The sequence below is a fragment of the Lytechinus variegatus genome, chromosome 4 (genome assembly GCF_018143015.1).
Source record: "Lytechinus variegatus isolate NC3 chromosome 4, Lvar_3.0, whole genome shotgun sequence".
NCBI lineage: Eukaryota > Metazoa > Echinodermata > Echinoidea > Temnopleuroida > Toxopneustidae > Lytechinus > Lytechinus variegatus.
Window position 1 is genome coordinate 11,373,474 of NC_054743.1, and position 21,659 is coordinate 11,395,132.

The window sequence follows — 21,659 nt, forward strand, 5'->3', positions numbered from 1 at the left end:
TTGCTCTCTTCGTAACAACTAAAGAGTAAAAATATCTCTACTGATGGGTACAGTAACCTACATTCATGACTTTTTGTTATTCGAAATAACTTCCTTCTTCATCAAACAGTCTTCGCAGGTTCATGAATATTCATGTCAATGATCTTTCATGTTTGCATCCATTTAACTTCAATTTGATTGATTGGATTCCTATCACATGACTCTTCGCAGTGACCGGGTGGTCCGTTACCATGGTGATGAGATGACCAAGATGGGAGGAGCGTCATCACCGTCATCCAATCTCAACAAATTACAAGGAGCAGGACATCTCCTGGATGAATCCCCTCTGGGATCACAATCAGGTCACCAGCTATGATTTCTTAGGAGGATAAAATGGGTTAATGATGTCAAACATGAGGTGATGTGGTTGAGCGTCTGAAGGCGACTGCACACCTTACGATTGGTCTGCGACCTGATTTCAGAATAAAATGTATTAGAATTTGATACTAATATTGAGACTTGAAATATCTTATTGTGTAATGTTCAAAATTATCGCACCAATACCTATGTTCAAATCTGTGACTATGCTATCATCCTTCTTGGAATAAAAGCAAATTTAATATCTAGTCATAATGACGTCATAGCAGTCGTACGATTGGCTACGATTTGAAACTAATTTGGCCTTTACTCCAATATAAAGGCTTGCAATCTTTCAAAATGTTTGTATTAGTATTCTTTCAATTAATTTTAACCTCAAATAAAATGATATGTTCCATTCACATTTTCAGAAAATAATTTTCCAAAATCGGAACGCAAACAGTCGTAAGGTGTGCGGTGGCCTTTGAAGGTAATGATGTATTTTGAACTTCATCTTCCGGAAAGAAGTAAATTCCCCTCTTAGAACTCTATTTTCAAATTACATGCATACCATGGAAGACCTTTGATATGACATTAATATTCACCCAAGTATATCAATATGGTCATTAGGTGGCTGAATTTTGCAAATTTTCTGATAATCATGATCATAATTATGCTCCTGTAACTGCAACCCCCCCCAAAAAAAATGGTGCAAGATGTAACGCCACAGACACTAGTTTTGACACCTGACAACAAGCACAAAGTGGTGTTGAAACTGTACTGTGATGGTGTTATACTATAGGCCTAAGTAACAATTTACTCTAGCACTTAAGGTGTCAAAATGTTAATTTGCCTCACGTAGCTGATATTTTGAAATTGTACTGCTGTTGATTCAACTCAGACACTGTATTGGTATTTGGTTTTCTAACCAACATGGGGCAATTTTAATGGTAGAACACCAAACCAGTTTACAAAGGAAACACACTTTGTGATGTATGTTCATAATCATTGTTTTATGCCTGGGTATAGATTAAAATGAAATGTTTGTTGAAGTAAAATAAAATGAAAAGGGATAAAAATGTACTACACTCGTTGCATTAAACACTTTTCATACTTTGAGTGACAAAAGGTTTTAGTGTAGTAACTATAATGACTTTGTTTGGCGAACATCTGTAACTTTTTGCAGTGACATTTCAATTCATCTGGACATTACTAGTATACATGTAGGTGCAGTTAATCAACACACAAAAAGTTAATCTAGAGTAGATATGAGATTACTGCTCAAACTGTAAGACAATTTTATGGAAAAATAATATATATTTTTTTACTGTTACAAACTTTCTCCCCTATTTCTGTCTTACTCCATCTCATTTATAATAGCGGCGTGAGAGGGACTGGTTATAAGTAAAAGATCTCTCTTTGCACCAACAGTCCCCTGTCTTTTCTTTCCTTCTTTCTTTCACTCTCTCTATCTCTCCTTCTATCACACATACACCCTCCTGCTCTGTTCCTCTTCTCCCTTTCTCTTTCGTTCCCCCTCTTCACTCTCTTTCTTCATCTCTCTCTAAATTAACCTTCCCGTATTTTTCTCCAGACTCTACTTTTGTTACTGCCCTGATCAATTTACATACAGGAATAAAGGAGAGACAATTATTGATATAAAATGCAGACTGAAATCTACGCCATTTCTGTTAAACTCACAAATAAATATTGACACAGAAATACCATCCTACTCTGAAGGTTATCTCAAATCCATACAACATATGAAATATAATTGTTATAGATGTTAAGAAGTATAAAGTACAGTTATGTGTTGTCAGAGACAGTTTGTATTTCAATGAAGGTGAAATATTATATCAGGCATTGCATTTCTAAAAATATATCTGCTTGTAATTCATATTCCCTCCTAAACATTTCATTCAAGCAAAATCAAAAAAAGAGCAAGACAGAGAGGAGAGGGGAAGAGAGAGGGGGGGGGGGGGGGGGGGGGGAGTGGGGGTTAAGGGCTGTGAACAGATAAAGATAGATTGATATACATATATTTCATTCAAGTTCCATTTGATAAAAATGACAAATAGCCAGCTCATTAATATTAGAGAAGAATTAAATACTATGAAAGAAATTTCTTTACAAAGATGTAAATTAGAAATATAAAATTTGAATAATTTTAACTATGAATTCTATTTATTTTTCATTTCACTATTAAAGATAAATTAAGTTGAGATGCTTAGTTTGATAAATTTATCATTAAAATAGATAAAACAAGCAAATACTCGCTCGAGAGAGCTAGGGCTGGTGACTCCACTTGATCTGCAACAAGTGAATTTCAAGAGTCTATTGATTTCACGAGTCTCATCAAATTCTCATTACTTCCCCAAAGTCTCACATTTCAATATTACAGGATCTAGAGAGCATTTTGAGAATTCAATAAAAATCTCATCGTTTATCCCATAATTGGGTAAATATTTGCAGCGGCATGACCCGCCAAAATGAGTTGTCACATCACATTGGTGAAACAGACATCAATTTTGATTGGGAGAGAAGCGCTCTTCCTCTCTACATGAGCGTCAACAAGAAAGGTCTCTACGAAGATTGATGCTTATCCTAAAGCTTAGACCAATGAACTCAAAAGGTTTCACTTTCTGCAACTTTGAAACATATTTCTTCCTTTTTTTAAGTCTAAAATCGAAATACCATTAATATTTAATTTAATGTTTTAATGTGATGTATATACAGGATGTTTTTTTCAAGGATGTGAATAATGTGAATATGAGATGAAATTAGAAGTACTGAATGGCCAATGGCAATTATCTTTAAAATATGAAAAATACATAATTTCTCTTTTCAATTCAAACTTGATCAACATGGTATACATTCTGAAAAAGATGAATCTTTCTTCATTGCTTTAATCATTTCTTTTTCATTTTTGTAAATTTCAAACTATCTACATCATCTTCCCATTGAAGTTACAATAATTTTAACTCTCGAATTAAACTAAATTCCTGAGGATTTATCATCAAAATTGAAATTATTTTTTTAAAGATTTACATGTAGATCCCAATCTAAATTGAAGAGTTCGACTGGTCGATACTTTCAACCAATCCTGAATGATTTCAAATTCATGAAAGTTAGAGAGCATATTAAGTAGCATCTTGTGAACCTGCCCCTTCTCTGCCAAAAAGAAATAGAATGACTTTGAGAAATAAGCACTTTATAAACATTGTATATTTTTATCATTGTAGAAGGATCAAAGGATCACATTCTACAAATGTAGAAGGATAGCCAGCATGTACCTTACATGTACACTGGGCCGACATCAAGAAAGAATGCATGAAAGTGAATCCACAATATTGTAAGAATAAATTACAACAAAATCAGATTAAATATGTTTAGGATCAATAGAATCTTGATAATCAACAATGATTTCAGGAAGAAGGGAAAAAATGTTAACAGTTTCTCTACATGAGCTAAAGAGCTATTTAATATTCTACACTTTAATATCACTCAATTTAGAAAGTAACAACATAAAATAAACATGGTGGGCGGACAGAAAACACTATTATTAAGACAAATTGCTTGGAAGGGAATATTACTTTTAAATGCAATCACAGACCAAACACAATCTTTGGTTGTTTTTTTTAAGAATTGAGGTATTGTTTTTACAATGTCAGGTGGGTGTTATAAAAAGGTGTTCATAAATTACAAGTGACTTTACAAATAAATGGTGAGCCTTTTTAGGAACTAAATCAACATCAATGAAAATCTTGTGTGTATCATTTACCAGGAGAAAAAATCACCAGTCATTCATAAAGTCGCTCAAACGATAAGAACAGCTTCATGAAACACCAAGCTGGGGGTGTTTCACAAAGATTTAAGTATGACTTAAGTCGCACTTAAATGTCAACGCATACGTGATATGCAACGCGCGATCTTATAGATACATACGCAGTAGTGCGCGTCCACATGACACGACCTGACCAATGTGGTCAAAGCTTTCATACCGTACGCAACTCGGTATTTAAGTGCAACTCTAAGTCATACATAAATCTTTGTGAAACACCCCCTGGATTATAAAGCAATGATATTGAAAGAGAGTAACACGTATACGAAAAATGCATGTTGTTGGTTGGCTTTATACTAAATACTGTTTAAAGTACATGTTTTTTTCTAAAAACAGAGACTTTATTCTAAGCTCGAAACAAAATTTAGTGACATGGTCTATCCTTTTTCCAAATAATGTAGAGAATTTATTCTAAGCTTATAATCTAGATCTGCTTTATTAGCATTCCATGTTTTGTAGAACTGGGGGGTGTTTCACAAAGATTTAAGTATGACTTAGAGTCGCACTTAAATGTCTAGTTGCGCGCAGTATAAAAGGCATGACAGCATTGGTCAGATCATGCCAAGAGGACGCGCACTACTGCGTATTGATCAATAAGATTGCGCGTTGCATATCATGTATGCGTCGACATTTAAGTGCGACCTAAGTCATACTTAAATCTTTGTGAAACACCCCCCAGGTCTACAGACGGATATGATGACCTTTGACCTGAGCATCTCACCTGGTGTCCCTGTACTTATAAGAACCCATCTGAGAAAGGAATGTAACCTAGAGGGTCTAGAACACGTTAAACTCTAGACAGGTATATAATCATTCATATCCATTCCATAACAGATATGTGAGCAAATTGTCTCTTGTACATGTAGGACTTTCAAAATTTTATATGAATTGAACTGAATTTATTAGAATGTAACTGGCATTCGCCAATATTTTGTTCAAAACAAGATGTACAAAATAATTAAAAAAAACAAATATACAACTCAAGGAATTTATGCAGATATTTGTTATGTCTTGTGGTTTGAAATTTGAGAATATGGCATGGAAGGACAAAAAACTGAAAACTGTTTCTCCCATTTGCTATACTCTAGTGTAATTCAAATTCAAAGCTAACCGTTTTGAATCTTTATCATTCGAGATTTAAAAAATAAATCCTTCGCTTTAAAAATAAATCCAATTTACAGCTGGTAACTATTCTCAGACGATCTGAATTCATTTTAAAGCTGTGAAGTTTAGAGTGAACCTGTTGGTTCAATTCTTTTGAATCATTCATGTTGATGGGTGGACATGACTGAGTGAATGAAGATAACATGGCTCTATAGTCTTGAGTTATATTGAAGGCTTTGAGTGGTGTTACACTCAAAGGAGCATTTGGTATTTCATATCACATTGTTTGTAAATTTAACAAGATATTATGTCGTTAAGTCTCTCCTTTGACTTAAGTTATGTTACAGTCATACTGACATAACCAACTCCAAATGGACAGATGATATGTCATTGAAAATAGCATTAGTCTTTGGTTGGTATGAAGTCAGAATTGTTGGTGTGATTCTAGCATTATTTTGCAATCTGTAGTTACTAATTAAATTCATTGATATTGCTAGAAGTCTTACCTCCATTTATGGGGCACAAATCCTAGGCACTTATCACCACAGCTCAAACATGGCTGCCCTTTATCTACCTCCTCAAAGGCTGAATTCTGAAAAGAAAACAAAAACAAAACCATAAAAACTAAAGATTAATAAGATCTTCCAAAAGAATTAAGACATGTATGACGACGATGATGCAGTCACTGCACAATGCTGACCAGGATGGTGATGATGATGACGATGATGATGATGATAGTGATGTCAATGATGATGATGGTGGTGATGGTGATGAAGGTGATTGTAATAATAGAGATAATGATGAAGCATCAGTGAAATATCATTTCAATTATAATACATTTAAAAACTGGTCCATCTCTGTTTTTCATGACAGAGCATTAAGGTTTATCTTGAATTCTTTTGATAGTACATACTCCTATATATTCCTTTATCATTAAAGATGGCACCGGGAGCCCTCCCTGTCCCCCTACCAAAGATTCCAAGACATAATCCCTCAGAGGATGACAGAAGACCACCATCATATTACCTGATGGCTACATACAGATCACCCAGCAAGATAAAATGGTTTTTCTGTTGGTGAATTTATTAAGAGCTAGAGATAGTACAACAAATAAAAACATGAAGACATCATTAAAAAGAAAGTACAAACAGTGAACAATGTACAGAAAAGTTATTGGTTAATCATGTAGTATATAAAACCATTGCTATCTACTGCTGATGTTAACTTATTATCAATACAAGTGAATTTTACTCAGTTGGTGTAGCAAAATGGTCTCTGAAAATAACCTACATTTATTATGTGTTTCCATACTGAAAAAGCTCAACTTACAGTATTATATCAGCAAAGAGGGAATGTGGCCAACCATATATTTCCCAAGACATATTATTAGCTGATGGCTACATGCAGATCACCCAGCAAGATAAAATGGTTTTTCTGTTGGTGAATTTATTAAGAGCTAGAGATAGTACAACAAATAAAAACATGAAGACATCATTAAAAAGAAAGTACAAACAGTGAACAATGTACAGAAAAGTTATTGGTTAATCATGTAGTATATAAAACCATTGCTATCTACTGCTGATGTTAACTTATTATCAATACAAGTGAATTTTACTCAGTTGGTGTAGCAAAATGGTCTCTGAAAATAACCTACATTTATTATGTGTTTCCATACTGAAAAAGCTCAACTTACAGTATTATATCAGCAAAGAGGGAATGTGGCCAACCATATATTTCCCAAGACATATTATTACATGAAAAGGAAATGCCAATGCTTAACACTTCAGATAGAATCAGGAAGTGATAAAAAGTATCCTTCAATAAATTAGGATCATGTTTGGGGGCTTCTATGGATGTCTCAGAAGGGTGACACGACATTTGCTCCTGCGACATTTGCCCCTGTGACAATTTCTCCTGCGACATTTGCTCCTGTGACATTTGCTCCTGCCACATTTTCTCTGGTGTTAATATCTCAGACGGCATAGGGTTAGAGTTAGGATTGTAAAAAGAGATGTTGGTTCAGAATAATGCAAAGATAAGGATTGGGGTTTGTTTAGTTTAGGAGGTAAGGTTTTATGTTTGACTTAATGTGCAGATTTTCCATCGGAGCAATTGTCGCCTGAGCATGGAACCCTCAGAAGAAAAACCCAATATTAAGGACATGACCTACTGCATTGGTTGCTTCCTGCCCCTATATTGCATTTGGAATCTAATAACCCAATCCTTGATTGATGTGATCTGATTGGTTCGGGGTAAGGGTAGTGATTCATGTCCCCTAATAATTGAATTAATCAATCTTTGAAATGATTATAGGGAATAGGACACTACATTCAAAGTACTGCAACATAATTGGACAGAATGTCACTGATGAACCATCACATGGATCAACACTGCAAAGTTATTGATAACCGTTGTGGCCCAGTGGATTAGTCTTCGGACTTTGAAAACGAGGGTCGTGGGTTCGAATCCCAGCCATTGCGTTATTTCCTTCAGCAAGAAACTGATCCACAATGTGCTACACTCAACCCAGGTGAGGTAAATGGGTACCGGTAGGAAGTAATTCCTCAAGAAGCTATGTGCGCTGTGAATGCCTAGCTTAGCCGGGTAATATAGGAGCGCCTTCAGCACTTAACAAGGTTGATATGTGCGCAATATAAATACCCTATATTATTATAACCTATATTCTTGTCTTCCATACACTGTAAAATCAGAGATTTTAGAAGTGTGTAGAGAGGAGTTCATCAAGCATTATGACATAATGGTAGATATTGAGATTATTTAGTGTATAAGACCCATGTACACCAGTGTTAAATTAATTGGTCAATGCCTACCAGTATATGTGTCGTATCAAATTTTCTTATTGTCATTAATTTTCAAAGTTTTCAAATTATGTGATGTACAAGTATTTTTAACATAATGTGTGTCGTTCTCTCTGATCATAGACCAGTGTTGTTCATCATCATATAAAACAAAATCAATATTTGGAATATGCAAGCAAAAACCCTTCCAGAAATAAGTAACTTGACAAAATAAAAAACAAAATCATTCATTCATTTGAGAAAATTTGTGGCATTGTTCATTTGAAAACATATAGTAGTATTGATTTGACAAAAATGTAAAAAAAATATTGATTTAACAAAAATACATGGAGATTTGAAAAAAAGTAAAAATATTAATTGGATAAAAATGCTAAACTGTTGATTTTAAAACAGTTACAGCAGCCCCATGCACCCATGGATTAATGACCTTGAAGAAGATATTTCTTACTCAGTTTTGAGTTGGTAATGCTGTAACTTATCTCAGAAGAAATCACATACAGATCAAATGTAACTGATAGACATAAATAGAAACTACACAGTCGGGTTCATCCGAAAGGCTATAAATATTAAGTAGCTATATCAGTCAATCATTATGGCAAGAAGTGTAGAAGGCTTTTCTCTTTAACATACAGGTAATGAAGTTATCTATGAAATGACAGGAATGACTTAGATAATTTAATACCTGCAAGGTATTTTTTACTTGGGGCAATTAATCATACGCAAACTTTACATTAATGTGCTATTATCTGGTAAGTAATACTGTAGTAATACTTTTCATTGGTATAATATACATACTGTAGCTGTGTAATTGTTTTTTTTTCAAAATCTAATCCAACGGTTAATTACATCAACTTCAGTAATTTAGTGTACACAAAACTCTTGAGGCTCAGCAACATACCGTTTTATTGTCATGTGAACATATCTATTATGGAAATGTATACCAGGCAATTGGCCATGACCATGGTCATACCTCTCATAGTTTCAACACAAAAAACCTCCTGGATTGTACAACCATGGACTACATATGGTGAACCTGATACAATTACCTGGTGACAACTATATCTACTTTGTTGATGACAGATCTGAACAAAATATCTTGAGGTTCATATTTCATCTTCGGTATACTCAAAGACAATTTGATTCTTATGTTGGTGGCACATGATTTTATTCAAATGGATTATCAAAATATCTATGACTAAATTAATGTCTTTAATTAATCAGTTCTGTGATACCTCTATCTCAAACTGCATTCTCTTAGAAAATGGAAGTTATGGCTTCTTGCACATTTTCATATTGTTTTATTTTTCTTCTTATAATGCAGATTTGTTGGGGCCTTTGTATTTGATAAATTACAAGAAAATGAAACTTATCACATGTATGTAGACCTGACTACAATTCCAAATAATTAGACCACAAATTTTCATCATACTCTTATGACCCTAAAGAAAATCAAAAGCTTCAAATACCAAGGAGACACAAACAGGACACTAATCTATGTAATGACAATGTCTTTGAGAAACCTTCTTGCAATGAAGATGATGATGGTGCAGGATAAAGCCTTGATAGACAGTAATGAGTTCTACAGGAGGAGACATTCTGATGTAAACTTGGATGTAAGCCTGGGGAGCGTTTCATGAAAGGACTTGTCGGACGTTTTATCCGACAAGTCCCATTTTATCCGACAGTTACCATGGTAACAGTGCCTTACAGCCAATCAGAGTCAGAGAAAGATGTCAGATCTGACAACTTGTCGGACAAAAATGTTGATGAAATACTCCCCTGGAGTGGTATCAAACCTATTTACTGTCATCATTCATCAAGCATACATGTGTTGCTAAGGATAGGCCTATTCTATACCTGCTACAACAGAATACTATTGAAGAAAGGAGTTGGGGGAAAACAAGGAGGAAAGAGAATAGGGAGGATGAAGATGATGTAGAGGAAGATGAGGAGAAATGGGTAGAGGAAGATGAGGAGAAAGGAGAGGAGGAGATGGTATATTGAAGTGGAGGAAGAGGAGTAATGGGAGCAAGAACAAATAGAAACTTTGAGGTGCTTGTGGATGGGAAAGAGTAAAGAGAGAGGAAAAGGTGGAGGGAGCATTATAGGTAATACATTAATGGAAGTAAATCTAAATAAATAACAGACTGGCTACCATTACTATCTTCTTACATACCAGACTAGGTATATTCTCATTTTCAAGTCCAAGCACTAGGATTCTCATCCATTTTAGGACATTCTGTTATTTCTGGTGTTCTGTTACATAGGACCAATGACCTTGGGGCGGAATACTGTCAAATATAAACACATCATGGATTTGTTTGACATAGAGTAAACATCATCATTATTCTCTGAGCATCCTGGGAGAGCCGACCTTTGACCTGACATTCAGAGTGACATTGAGATCTGTGTAACATGATGGTACCAGAGATCAAGACTAGCACACCCAGAGCAGGGCCATCGAACAGTTGTTGTGAAACCATCCATCTTTCAACAAAGTATCGATATTGAAACATTAAGATATGTTACTAGCAAATGGCAAAAAAGAAATCCAGCCTTGGAAGGACTGGGTGTCACAAAATACTTTTTCCCTCAAAATTCTCATATCTGTAAACCAATATACTAATTTGATGTATGGGGGGGGGGGGTATGTTTAAAAAAAGGTCAGTTTATAGGGACCTTGCTACTGGATTGGGGTCAGGTTGGCATGATATCTCTCAAAAGCAAGGCAACAAGAAAAAAGAAAGAAAAAGAAACCAGGGCAGCAGATGACCTTAAACTGTGATTATATATCTACATCTTACTCATTTTCTTTTATTCTTGGAATAGGCCTATCAAGTATCATCCCTGTTGAGAATGATAAAAGCTAGATTTGCAAACTTTTGGTCTCAGTCAACATGACATGAAAAACATGATTTCCCTTTTTCATCTAGGGTACATAAAAATATGTTATACATGAAAAGCAGAATTGTGAACTTTTAATCTTCTGTCGGACATGGCAGGGAAAAGGATTTTTCCTTTCATATAGATATAAAGAAAGATGAAATGTGAAAACTGGAAAAAGTAGAACTGTGAACTTGTGACCTTCTGTCGGACATGGTAGGAGGAAACATAATTGCCTGATTTCATGTTGCTAAAAAATGTGTGAGACAGGTGCAGCGGAGGATGAACACGGTGATGGCCCTCTTCCAATCCTAGTGATAAAAAACATGTTCCCTACTGACTCAATACTAATCACACAATTACCATGGTATAGACGACATGGGGAAGGACAAGGACTTGGATTTCATGATGACAGCCACAAAGTCAGTGTGATAGAGGCCAGCAGACGCTTCCAACATCACTATGAACATCGGAAAACATGAGGATAAAAACCTTCAGAGCTGAAAAGCGGTTACCGCATGAGATTTTACATCGTATTAGAGGCATTCTGGTTCCAAACTTAGTGATATCCATGATTGAATCATTTGTAAGGTGTAAAAAAGACATTAGAGATATCAGTTGGAAGTGATGTGGGTTAGTGCCCTCTGTTTCTAAAGAAGACAAATATTCCTTGAGCTTCAACCATACAGCTTGAATACTTGTTTTACTGTAAATATGAAACACATTACCTGTAAGAACTATCACAATGCTACAAATCATTTCTTAAAAAACACAAACTATTCCATCACCTACGAGTCACAAGGGCCCACTCTTTCAGTCATAAAAATACTTCATACCTGAAATACTGAAAGGGTATGACTCCTGAATAATAGTGGTTTAAAATCCTCACATCACATCTCACATACATATTTCACTATGCCACCTTTAATACAATCACATAATATTATAAAAAATCTTTATTTTCTAAAATATAACAATTTTTGGATGATATATCAATTTATATCTCTACAATTTATCCATTAATATCACCGAGATATCTCTATTAGGCATTTGAAAAAGTTGCGCCATTGTCTAGTGAATAATGGAGTGATCATTAAGTGTAATGAAAAGTTAATCAGCAACAAGTCTGGCAAGATGACCAGCTTTTTTGGTTTCGGTAACTTCCCTATACGGCAAAAAACTGATCATCATTTAGCCAGGGTAGGTAGGTAACCATTCCTTGAAGTGCTATACAAAAGCCAGGTTAGTAGATTTGGAGTGTCACATGAGCATGCATCAATACTGTAGAACAATAAGAAACCACAAATTCTTCAAGAATACAAAACAATAATTACCTGCCTCTTCTTTATGTTATGTGACAGAATGCTCTTGACACTGAAAGCTCGTCTCAATTTTCTAAACATCTTGGTATTGAAGATGAACACATCTGAACAATCACTTTTCATCTAGCAGTAGCATCCAAAAGTTTGATTGGTAAAACTTTATACCCATTGGGTTTGCTTTTCAGTTACAAATAAAACCATATGAACTGAAGTTTTGATACTGCTATAAGAAGATGGACAAAGACATCATACGGCTAATCCTTGAGTTATAACTCCAAGCGTCAAGAATTGATGGTTCTGAGAGAATTGATCCATAAATATGTAGCCAATGATCCAAAAGCAATAAAAGACTCTACAAGCACAAGATTGGAAGTTAATCGTCTTCCAAAAGTTCTGGCTGACGACACTGTAGCCTATACACAAAATACAAGTTTCAAGGCACATAAGCATCAGGGTTTGATAAAAACCTCTATACCATGACAAAGTTTTGGACCAGAGACGCACAGGTGACACTCCCTGGATATGTAGTTCAACTTGACGAGATGTAATAAAAGTTGAGAACTTGTTTACAACTTTCCCCAATGAGGAGGGAAAGAATACAAATCAGCACACACAATATATCCAGGGATCACCTTCACAAGACCGCTCCATCACTCAACCGAGGAAAGTTTGGAAGGCAAGTACACTTTCTCTCTATAACCCTGGAACCTATGAAAGAAAGAGAGAAGCAGAGAAAGAGAGAGAGACAGATAGACAGAGAGAGACAGAGAAACATAAGAAGCTTTCAGACTGACTCGATCCCCCAAATACACAGAGATTTAAGAGAACCCGTTCAGAACCCAAAATACCCAACAATGAACTTCCCCATTCGTACCCACCCGAACCGGACATTATAAGGTTTTCAAAGTAAATGAGCATCCGTAGAATGGTCTATGCAACAGATGGGGCACTAATTTGACATACAGGACCATACTCCAGAGTACTCTTGGGATGGGAAAGTGCTTGTTATCTGCCTTTACAATGCAAAAATATCCTTAACCTTGGAAAAATTCCTGCAAACTTCTCACAATTTGGAAAAGTACTTTTATTAGCAAGCATTTTCTTCCTTTCAAGGATATTATCACATGTCACTTAAAGAGAAATGCCAGTAGTTGCAGTAAACACTGATTTCATGAGAAAGTCTGTAAAACCAGGCTTAATTGTCAGTATATCATCGAGGATCTAGATCTGGTAAAGTTACATAAACTGAACTTTGTGAAATCTTGAAATCTACGCTGAAAAATGTTCACACTGAAGATCACCAACACAGATAGGCACACGTGGGACAGTGTATTATTATTGCTGGAATAAAGACCCGACGGAAGTGACCGAATCCGCGCTTATTTTGCTTATTTCTCAGCAATTACGCAATTTCTTCCAGAATCCTTTGGCACATATTTTTTATTCATACAAACAGACACTTGGGTGGTCATTATATTAGATTCTGTAAAAAGTCATTTTGAGATCGTTACCAATACTGGAAGTTATCTTTAATATCATACTACACAGCAGACTCACCTGGAATTCTCTGATTGGGGTAAATTTCAGGAACAAGGAATACCAGATATTTTCAGTTTAGGAAAGTTTAGTTGGTCTAGAAGTATCGAAAGAGAGAGAGAGAGAGCTCGCACAGTCTCTTTCCCTTCGGCATACCAACAAATCACCATAACGACCCCTCTAACTTGGCCTGGTCTTGGCAATGACTTGGCAGCCACACAGAGCTACATAAACCCGGTGGGAGAAGACTTATTTTGAGAACAACTTAAATTGGACAGCGAGTAGAACTCATGCAGACTGACACAAATTCTTTCTTTCCTCCTCCCCTTTACCCCCCCCCTCCTCCCCTCTCTTGACCCCATCCCTCTCTGAATCTGTTTCTCCATGTGTGCCTATCGTTTTTGGTCTCAATTTACTTTTTAAACCCCATTTGATGAGAAAAGAAGAAATAATGGGGACATTGTGGTCTAGTGGTAATGACTCTTGTCTTTCGATCTGAGTGACATAGGTTTGATTCCCAGCCATGCTGTGTTTCCCTTCAGCAAGAAAGTACCCACACTGTGCTGCACTCAACCCAGGTGAGGTGAATGGATACCAGTAGAAAGTAATTCCTCAAGAAGCTGTGAACACCATAATTGGTAGACTTCTTTAGCCGGGGTAATATAGGACTGCCTTGAGCACCTAACAAGGTGGATACATGCACTATACAAATCCTATATTATTAATTACTTTATTTTAATTACAAATCTTGAATCTATTCTTTATCATAAAGTAAAATTTAAATGTCATTAACAGTCAATGAATCATATTGGGTGAGGTAGCTCAGCTTAAATGTGTCAGTTGGATGACTTGTGAAGCACGGTCCATTTACCCCCATCCAATATCAATGACATACCTCATCGTCTCCTGAACATTATTAGTCCCATATGTTTGATACAGGGAATATAGGATGCAGTAGTCGATGACTTAATAAATGATAAAATGTCAAGGACCTGCAACCTTCTGACAGTCATCATCTTCGTTTCAATTACATCAGTTATGAGACAGATATCCTTCTAATTACTTCTACTCTATTTCATTCCAATCCTTGTATAATGTCTTTGAGGAGTGGGTGGGGTTCTCACTTCTTTCCCCCAGTTTTTCCTTGCTATCTTATGTCCTTTTCCACTATTAAACTCTGATTTTACCTAAGCTATATGAAAATTCTTCTTTACCAATTTAATAATTTAACGATTCATTAATAAATTGGGTCTTGCTTCTTTTCATACATTCTTTAGCTCATTTTTCACTTTGTTTGCTATTTGCTTTTATTTCTTGATACTTTATAGATGGATGAGCTATTTTTTCTATTGCTTCTATTTAAAGAAGAATGAAACCTTTGGAACAAGTAGGCTTGTATCAAAACAGAAAAATCAAAGAATAAGAACAAAGAAAATTTGAGAAAAATCGGACAAAATAATGAGAGAGTTATGAGCATTTTGATATTGCAATCACTAATGTTATGGAGATCCTCCCATTGGCAATGTGACAAGGATGTGTGATGTCACAGGTGAACAACTTTCCCTTTGATGGACTATAAAATACCCTAAAGATGTCTCTTTTTGCTTTTTCTTATATCCATGAAGTGTTCTTTAAAAATCTGTATTACATGCCCTCCTATAGAAAGAACACATAAAGAGGCAATTTAAGTGAAATATATACTGAAGTAATGGGGAGAGTTGTTCACAAGTGACATCACACGTCTTTGTCGCATTGCCACTTTGAGGATCTCCATAGCATTAGTGATCGCACTATTCCAATGCTCATAACTTTCTCATTATTTGTCCGATTTTTCTCAAACTTTTGTTGATCTGTGTCTATCATTTTTCTGTTTTCACACAAGCTATCTTGTTCAAAAGGTTTCCTTCTCTTTTAAGTTTCAGGCTTGTAGCATTTTCCAAAGATGTGAATAGAAGCCTCAAGCTCACATTCAGAAGAAGTGTTTAAGGTAAGTTTAGGAATAAGGACTGAGTGATGGAAAGAACTAGTTTAACTTTTGTTTGAATGGATGACAACACTCGATCATTACCTTGTATCTAATACAGTGAAAGATCAGATGATCCACTTTATTTTTCTTTTGAATTTCCTCACATCTGTAATGAATATTTCTTTCTTTGCACTTCTCAGTTATTTATGTAAATGGGGAGTCAATTTTGAAATTATTATTCCCAAGAAAGCACAAGCATGAACATGGGTGACCATTTCACTAGTCAGTGATTTTCACCGATTACTGTAATAAGCGACTGGATCCTTGTATTTGATTGGCTTATCAGAGCAAATTGGACAAAACTTTTCAAGAAAGCGTCCCTGACGTAGATCATGACAATGCAGACTATAGCCCCTACATGGAATGATTATTGAGAAAGATGATTAATTCTCAATCAATGTCCCCTCCTCCGAGCTTTCCCTTGAGCAAGACTTCATTCCTTCACTCATTTTGAAGGCGATTTCCGAGACAATTTCATGCTCAACAATGATCCACTCGACTATGAAATTGATAGTGCATTAGGGGACAATTATTCTGCTTGAATATGGTTTCTTCCAGATCAGAAGAAAAAGAAAATTGATCTTATTACTCAACGCAAGTCACATTTCATAGTCCATTATCTTGTTTAAATACAAATCAAAGATATTGTAAAGACGGTTTTCACGAATCTAAAAATAAAACAACCTAATATATTGTAAAATGAGAAAGAATATGTGGTACATGAAAAATGTGATTTAAAAATCAAATATAAAAGTAACATCTTGCTTTAAATTACAATGTACTTTTCTTGAATATTTAGACTTCTTACTTTACAACACATCCCACCACTCCTTAACTATATACCCCAACCTTGGTCACACTCTTCTCTTCCCTCTCTATTATGGAATCAAGAGTAGGATAGGGGAGTTTAAAGAGCTCCTACATAATATGAAACAACAAAAGAAACTTCAGAAAGGAGTACAGACATACGTCTTATAGTACCCTCAATTCGAACTGTCAATCTTTTCTCTATCACCCCTCGGCATTCAGTAAAGACTGTCTCATTCAAGTGCCTATTAAAGGTCTTCAACCTATTCTCTTTGTATTTACCCCATATATGAATACAAAGTAAAAGTAATACAAGGACCAAATCAATTCTGAATATTAAAAAAATGTATAATTTAAAGGATTATAAGTAAACTAACATACAGTACATGAAGTTAATATTTCTATACATACTTTGAAAGGCAATATACAGTGAAAAGTAAATATACATCTATTATCGAAAAGAAAGTACATCATTCATTTATCCAGATATTCTTTTAATTTCTATTCTCTTCAGTTAATTCACCTGAACCCTCAAACTAAATATACATATTAGAGAAACTAAGCCTTCCTCCCAAACATTCCGGAAACCATTTTTTTTCTTGATAATCTCTTAAGCTGTATTTTTCTGGAAAAGCTCTTCCCTCTTTTGTATAAAAGTACATTGACACAAAGGAAGTCTTTCCTCTTTGAAGTATTCATTCTCTTCATCAATCTCCAATCACTCTCACCATCTAAAATTAGCACTCTGGCACAGATTTCAACAAATAGCTGTCCTACATTTTCAAGACATTTACTCTCCGCTATTCCTGAGGACTTTTAAGCGACGGTGGAGGAGCCCGTTGTTGTGAGGTCGGTTGCCGCGGTGTCGTCGAGCGGCAAAGCGATGATGAATCATTGGGATGACGATACAAGCGATACCCAGAGGGTATCTACTCTTAGAAAGCATTGAAGAGTATCTAGGGAGGATGGTGTTTGCATGCAACGGGACCGCATCTTTGGTGTACGTGACTGGTAGAATAGAACACATTGATGTCCTCTGGTTTGGTGGGTTATGCATGGATGAATTCCACCCACTGCTGGTCAACGGGACGATCCTTGGTCTTTAAAAAGTTTGATTTTCATCAGCTTAATTTTGAAAATTGAAGAACTACTTGGAGAAGTGGTGCTATAGATTAGAAATCTTAGAAGAGAGATATGATAGTGATTATGATGTAAATAGAAGAGAGAGAGAGAGGGAGAGATGTTGGAGTATTGTACAGCACAAAAATACATCAGAGCAGTACCTACATGTGAAAAAATTGTATCCTAAAATATCTAGCTCTCTTCCATTTTTATTGGGAAAATTGATGAACCTCCTTCATTTACATTAACAAAGAAGTACTGTATCATGAAATATTTGTTTTAAATTCTCCTTTTATAAGAATGTCCATAGCTCTCATAAAACTGATTTTCATGATACTAACTTAACTTGAATATCTCAAATAATTGTTACAAAGTTTGGAATCTGTGGTGTTCATCTTCAAACTTTACACAAGCTTTTTTCTTAATGGCATACAGTGATATCCAGACATAATAAATATAACTATCTACCAATGGTAGAGGGCAGTATATCTCAACAAGCTTTGATCAGCAATGGAATACACATATTTATATGGAACAAATTAAACGATCTTGACATAACAAAATATGCTGGCTTGTCTTAATAGCTCTAAACACCGAGAAGATAATTTTACAGACAATATTACTAACTATTATCATTATTGAAATAATTGCCAATCGATAATAGATGGTAAAGGATAATGCATTAAAACAATAATAGATAAGGGCTGCCTTGTTTTGAAAAGTCTTAATGTTTTAATTGTGTTTTATGTATGTGACAGAATTTAAACTTGATGTTCAATCCATTTTTTTGCAATAGAGAAAGGTTACCAACCATAGTTTCATAGTTCAAAAATTGTTTAATCTATTTACTTTTTAATCAGAGATTACACTATTCGTGTTCTTAATTCATACCACAAAAGTTTATCATATGAATAATACTTTCATAGAAAACGTGAACACTCACACCACTTCAACGGTCCTATATAGCCACATCCTGGATGAATGCACAGACCACTCTCACCCTCCGCATCACAATGCGCAACATCCATGCATGCATAATAAAAGCATGAATTAGATGAAAGAATGAAAGGGCTCTCGACGCCCACCTCAAAACCCCTAACCACCTAGCATACCATCATCCAACCCACTTATCACCAATCAATGAATCTCTCATTATCAAAGAAAAATCAATCTTTAGATTTTCTCAATGGAATTCCCATCCTCACACTATGCTCTCTCCATCTTTCCCTCCCTCTATCATGTATTCCACAAGAAGCTTTTGGTCCATTTTTTCTGAAGTCAGGTTTAACTTAGACCATGCTCTACCTCTGTGCTAAAATTATGGACAGCCAAAAATGACACAATTTCCCTTACACTGTATGTTTCTTATCTTACTGTGCTCTTTCCTAACTCATTAATGGTGGAGAAAGCGATTTTATTTATCCTTCCAAAACAGTTAAGTATGATATGAGAGAAAAATGAGCTGATACATTTATATTATACTGTTAGAGATTTATGCCACTATTGGCTATCCATAGTTAAACCACTACTTTAAACCAAGGTTTGAATTAAACCCTAATTCAGAATATGGTCCATTTTGTCCCTTTTTCTTTGAGGAAGGGGGGGGGGGAGAGTCACATTACATGAGTAATGCTTTTGAGTGAATCCACTTTTCCACAGATACTCATATGGTTCTATTCATATTATCTATTGCAATTGTCTAAACAAAATTATGTCTGTTAATTTGAACCATTTAGGTTGTTGAATGTTTATACATTGAATGACATGATTAGGCCTGTTATATATCTGTTGGAAATTAACTTGAATTTGGAAATCTTATACTGACCCTCTGCATGGACAGAAGAACACCCCTCAACACGGAGCAGAATTCATTTGCATAAATAAAACAAAATAGTGGATTTAAATAATACATCTTTATAGCAAGACAGTGGGGATGTTTTCATAGCATGAGGAAAACAGAATTGCTTGTTGAATTAAAAAAAAAATCTCAATTGTGCTCTTATGTTCTCTGAACTGCATAGGTATCATAAGAATAAATAGATCTTTTCAATCATTCATTTAAAATTCCTCCATTCACCAATGACAGACTAGGATGAGGGACAACAAAGATCGTGAATCATTGACGGATTATTCAAAGGAAAAGTTCACCCTACACTTGTAAAAATAGCAGAAAAAATATTGGTGAAGGTTTTTCCATTAAAGATTAAGAAAGTCATTAGAATTTTAAGTTTCTGATTTGTGACGTCATAAATGAGCAGCTGCCACATATGTGGTGTAATATATAATGCATAAATTTCAATTTTTCTATGATTGACGACTTATTTTTTTTTTTTTTAGGAAAGGGTGTCAAAAGATTTGTCTATTAATATACTGATGGTGGAGTATAAACCATTTTCAATTTTCTGAGAAAATGACATTCCATTGATTTTTCCCATACGATATGTAGGAAAGCTGCTTGTGTATGATGTCACAAATCAAATAATCAAAATTCTAATAACTCTCTTTTATTTTTAATGGATTTTTCTCAAACCTTCAGCAATATTCTTTATTATTTTTTCTACCTTTTTTACAATAAACTTTTTGTCAGGGTTAACTTTCCCTTTAAACAAGTAAAAACTGTAAGAGCTTTAATGCATAATAATCAGAACAACAGCTTTCAAATTGGTTCTTGGTGCCTCTCTACTTTGCAAATAATGTAAATATTGTACATGTGTAGCATTAGCACTTCTCTAAGCAGATTTTCAGAAATAATCTCGTTTTAATTATGTCAGAGATCTCTCCCATCACCACCACCTGTTCTTCACATGATACCTTCTGATTAATGGATACCCTCGATGAGATGAGTTCAGAAAAACAAGGATCTCGTTACCAACGGTTACAAGAACCATCATGTGCAATTAAAGCAACCATAATATTTTCTGGCCTTTTATGTCTACTTTATCTCTTCTTGTTATTACCCTTTGCTACCATTATCAGTTCTTGAAATTGTCTCTTGTCTGTGGCAATAATGGTATAATCAACCTGTTGCCTTGGCAATGCTTCATGGTTGAAATGGTATGCAACAATCTCATCATTTATTCAATATATTAAGTTTCAATGAAAGTGATAAGTGGTGGGAAAGGAGTTTGTATTCAAACAGTTTTTGAAGCTCTTCATATCCCTGTAATTATACATGTTTTCCTGTTCATGAGAGCTGTTCAAATAGCTAGTCTACTGCCCTCATACATTAATGACAAGGCAATCTCATAGATAGGTTTTGGTTAGGGTTCCATGAGCCTAATTACAACTGGAAGGCTTAAGATATATTCGTTTGACCCAACCCTTTCGATTTTTTTAATTTGATATTGCTGATTGACAAAAGTGTATGAATATAATTGAAAATCTAACACTGATTCTAGAAATGGTAACTACTGAACTTCCTTTGCCCAAATTGGGAAGATATAAAATGACTTTGGAACTATTTTTTGACTGCCAGAAGAATTAGGGCTATAATACTGTTTCAGTTGATAAATTTGATCCTATCATAGTTATCTTCATAAATGGCAATTTATTTTTAAAATGAGCTGGCTACGATACCCTTCTCTGGTCAGATATGGAATGTCAGATATATATCCTATCCAATGGTAGTAAACATTTGACCCTCTAGTTTCATGTTTATTTTCATGAATTTGTCAAAGTGCCATTTTAACACACAAGTCTATGGGGAATGTTTTATGCACGTGAGACCTTAGCTATTACAATGTAATGAGCACGATAGTCTAGATCTGGATGTTAGTTGTTACTTGTTTAGAAACCCCTACATCAATCCTCTCTCTCAGAAGTGAAAAGAGAAAGGACTGATGATGTAGGGGTTTCCAAACAAT

General features: G+C 35.1%; 1 protein-coding gene across 1 annotated transcript in view; it reads right to left on the minus strand.

The window, feature by feature from the left end:
- Positions 1-12,443, minus strand: part of LOC121413386 (prickle planar cell polarity protein 3-B-like) — a 60,101-nt gene extending 47,658 nt beyond the window's left edge. Inside the window, exons 1-2 of the mRNA XM_041606182.1 lie at positions 12,318-12,443; positions 5,788-5,873 (exon numbers count right to left, since the gene is read on the minus strand). Of these exons, the coding sequence (XP_041462116.1) occupies positions 5,788-5,873; positions 12,318-12,428 (197 nt within the window). The 5' untranslated portion in view covers positions 12,429-12,443. The remainder of the gene's footprint in view (positions 1-5,787; positions 5,874-12,317) is intronic.
- Positions 12,444-21,659: the final 9,216 nt, after the last annotated feature.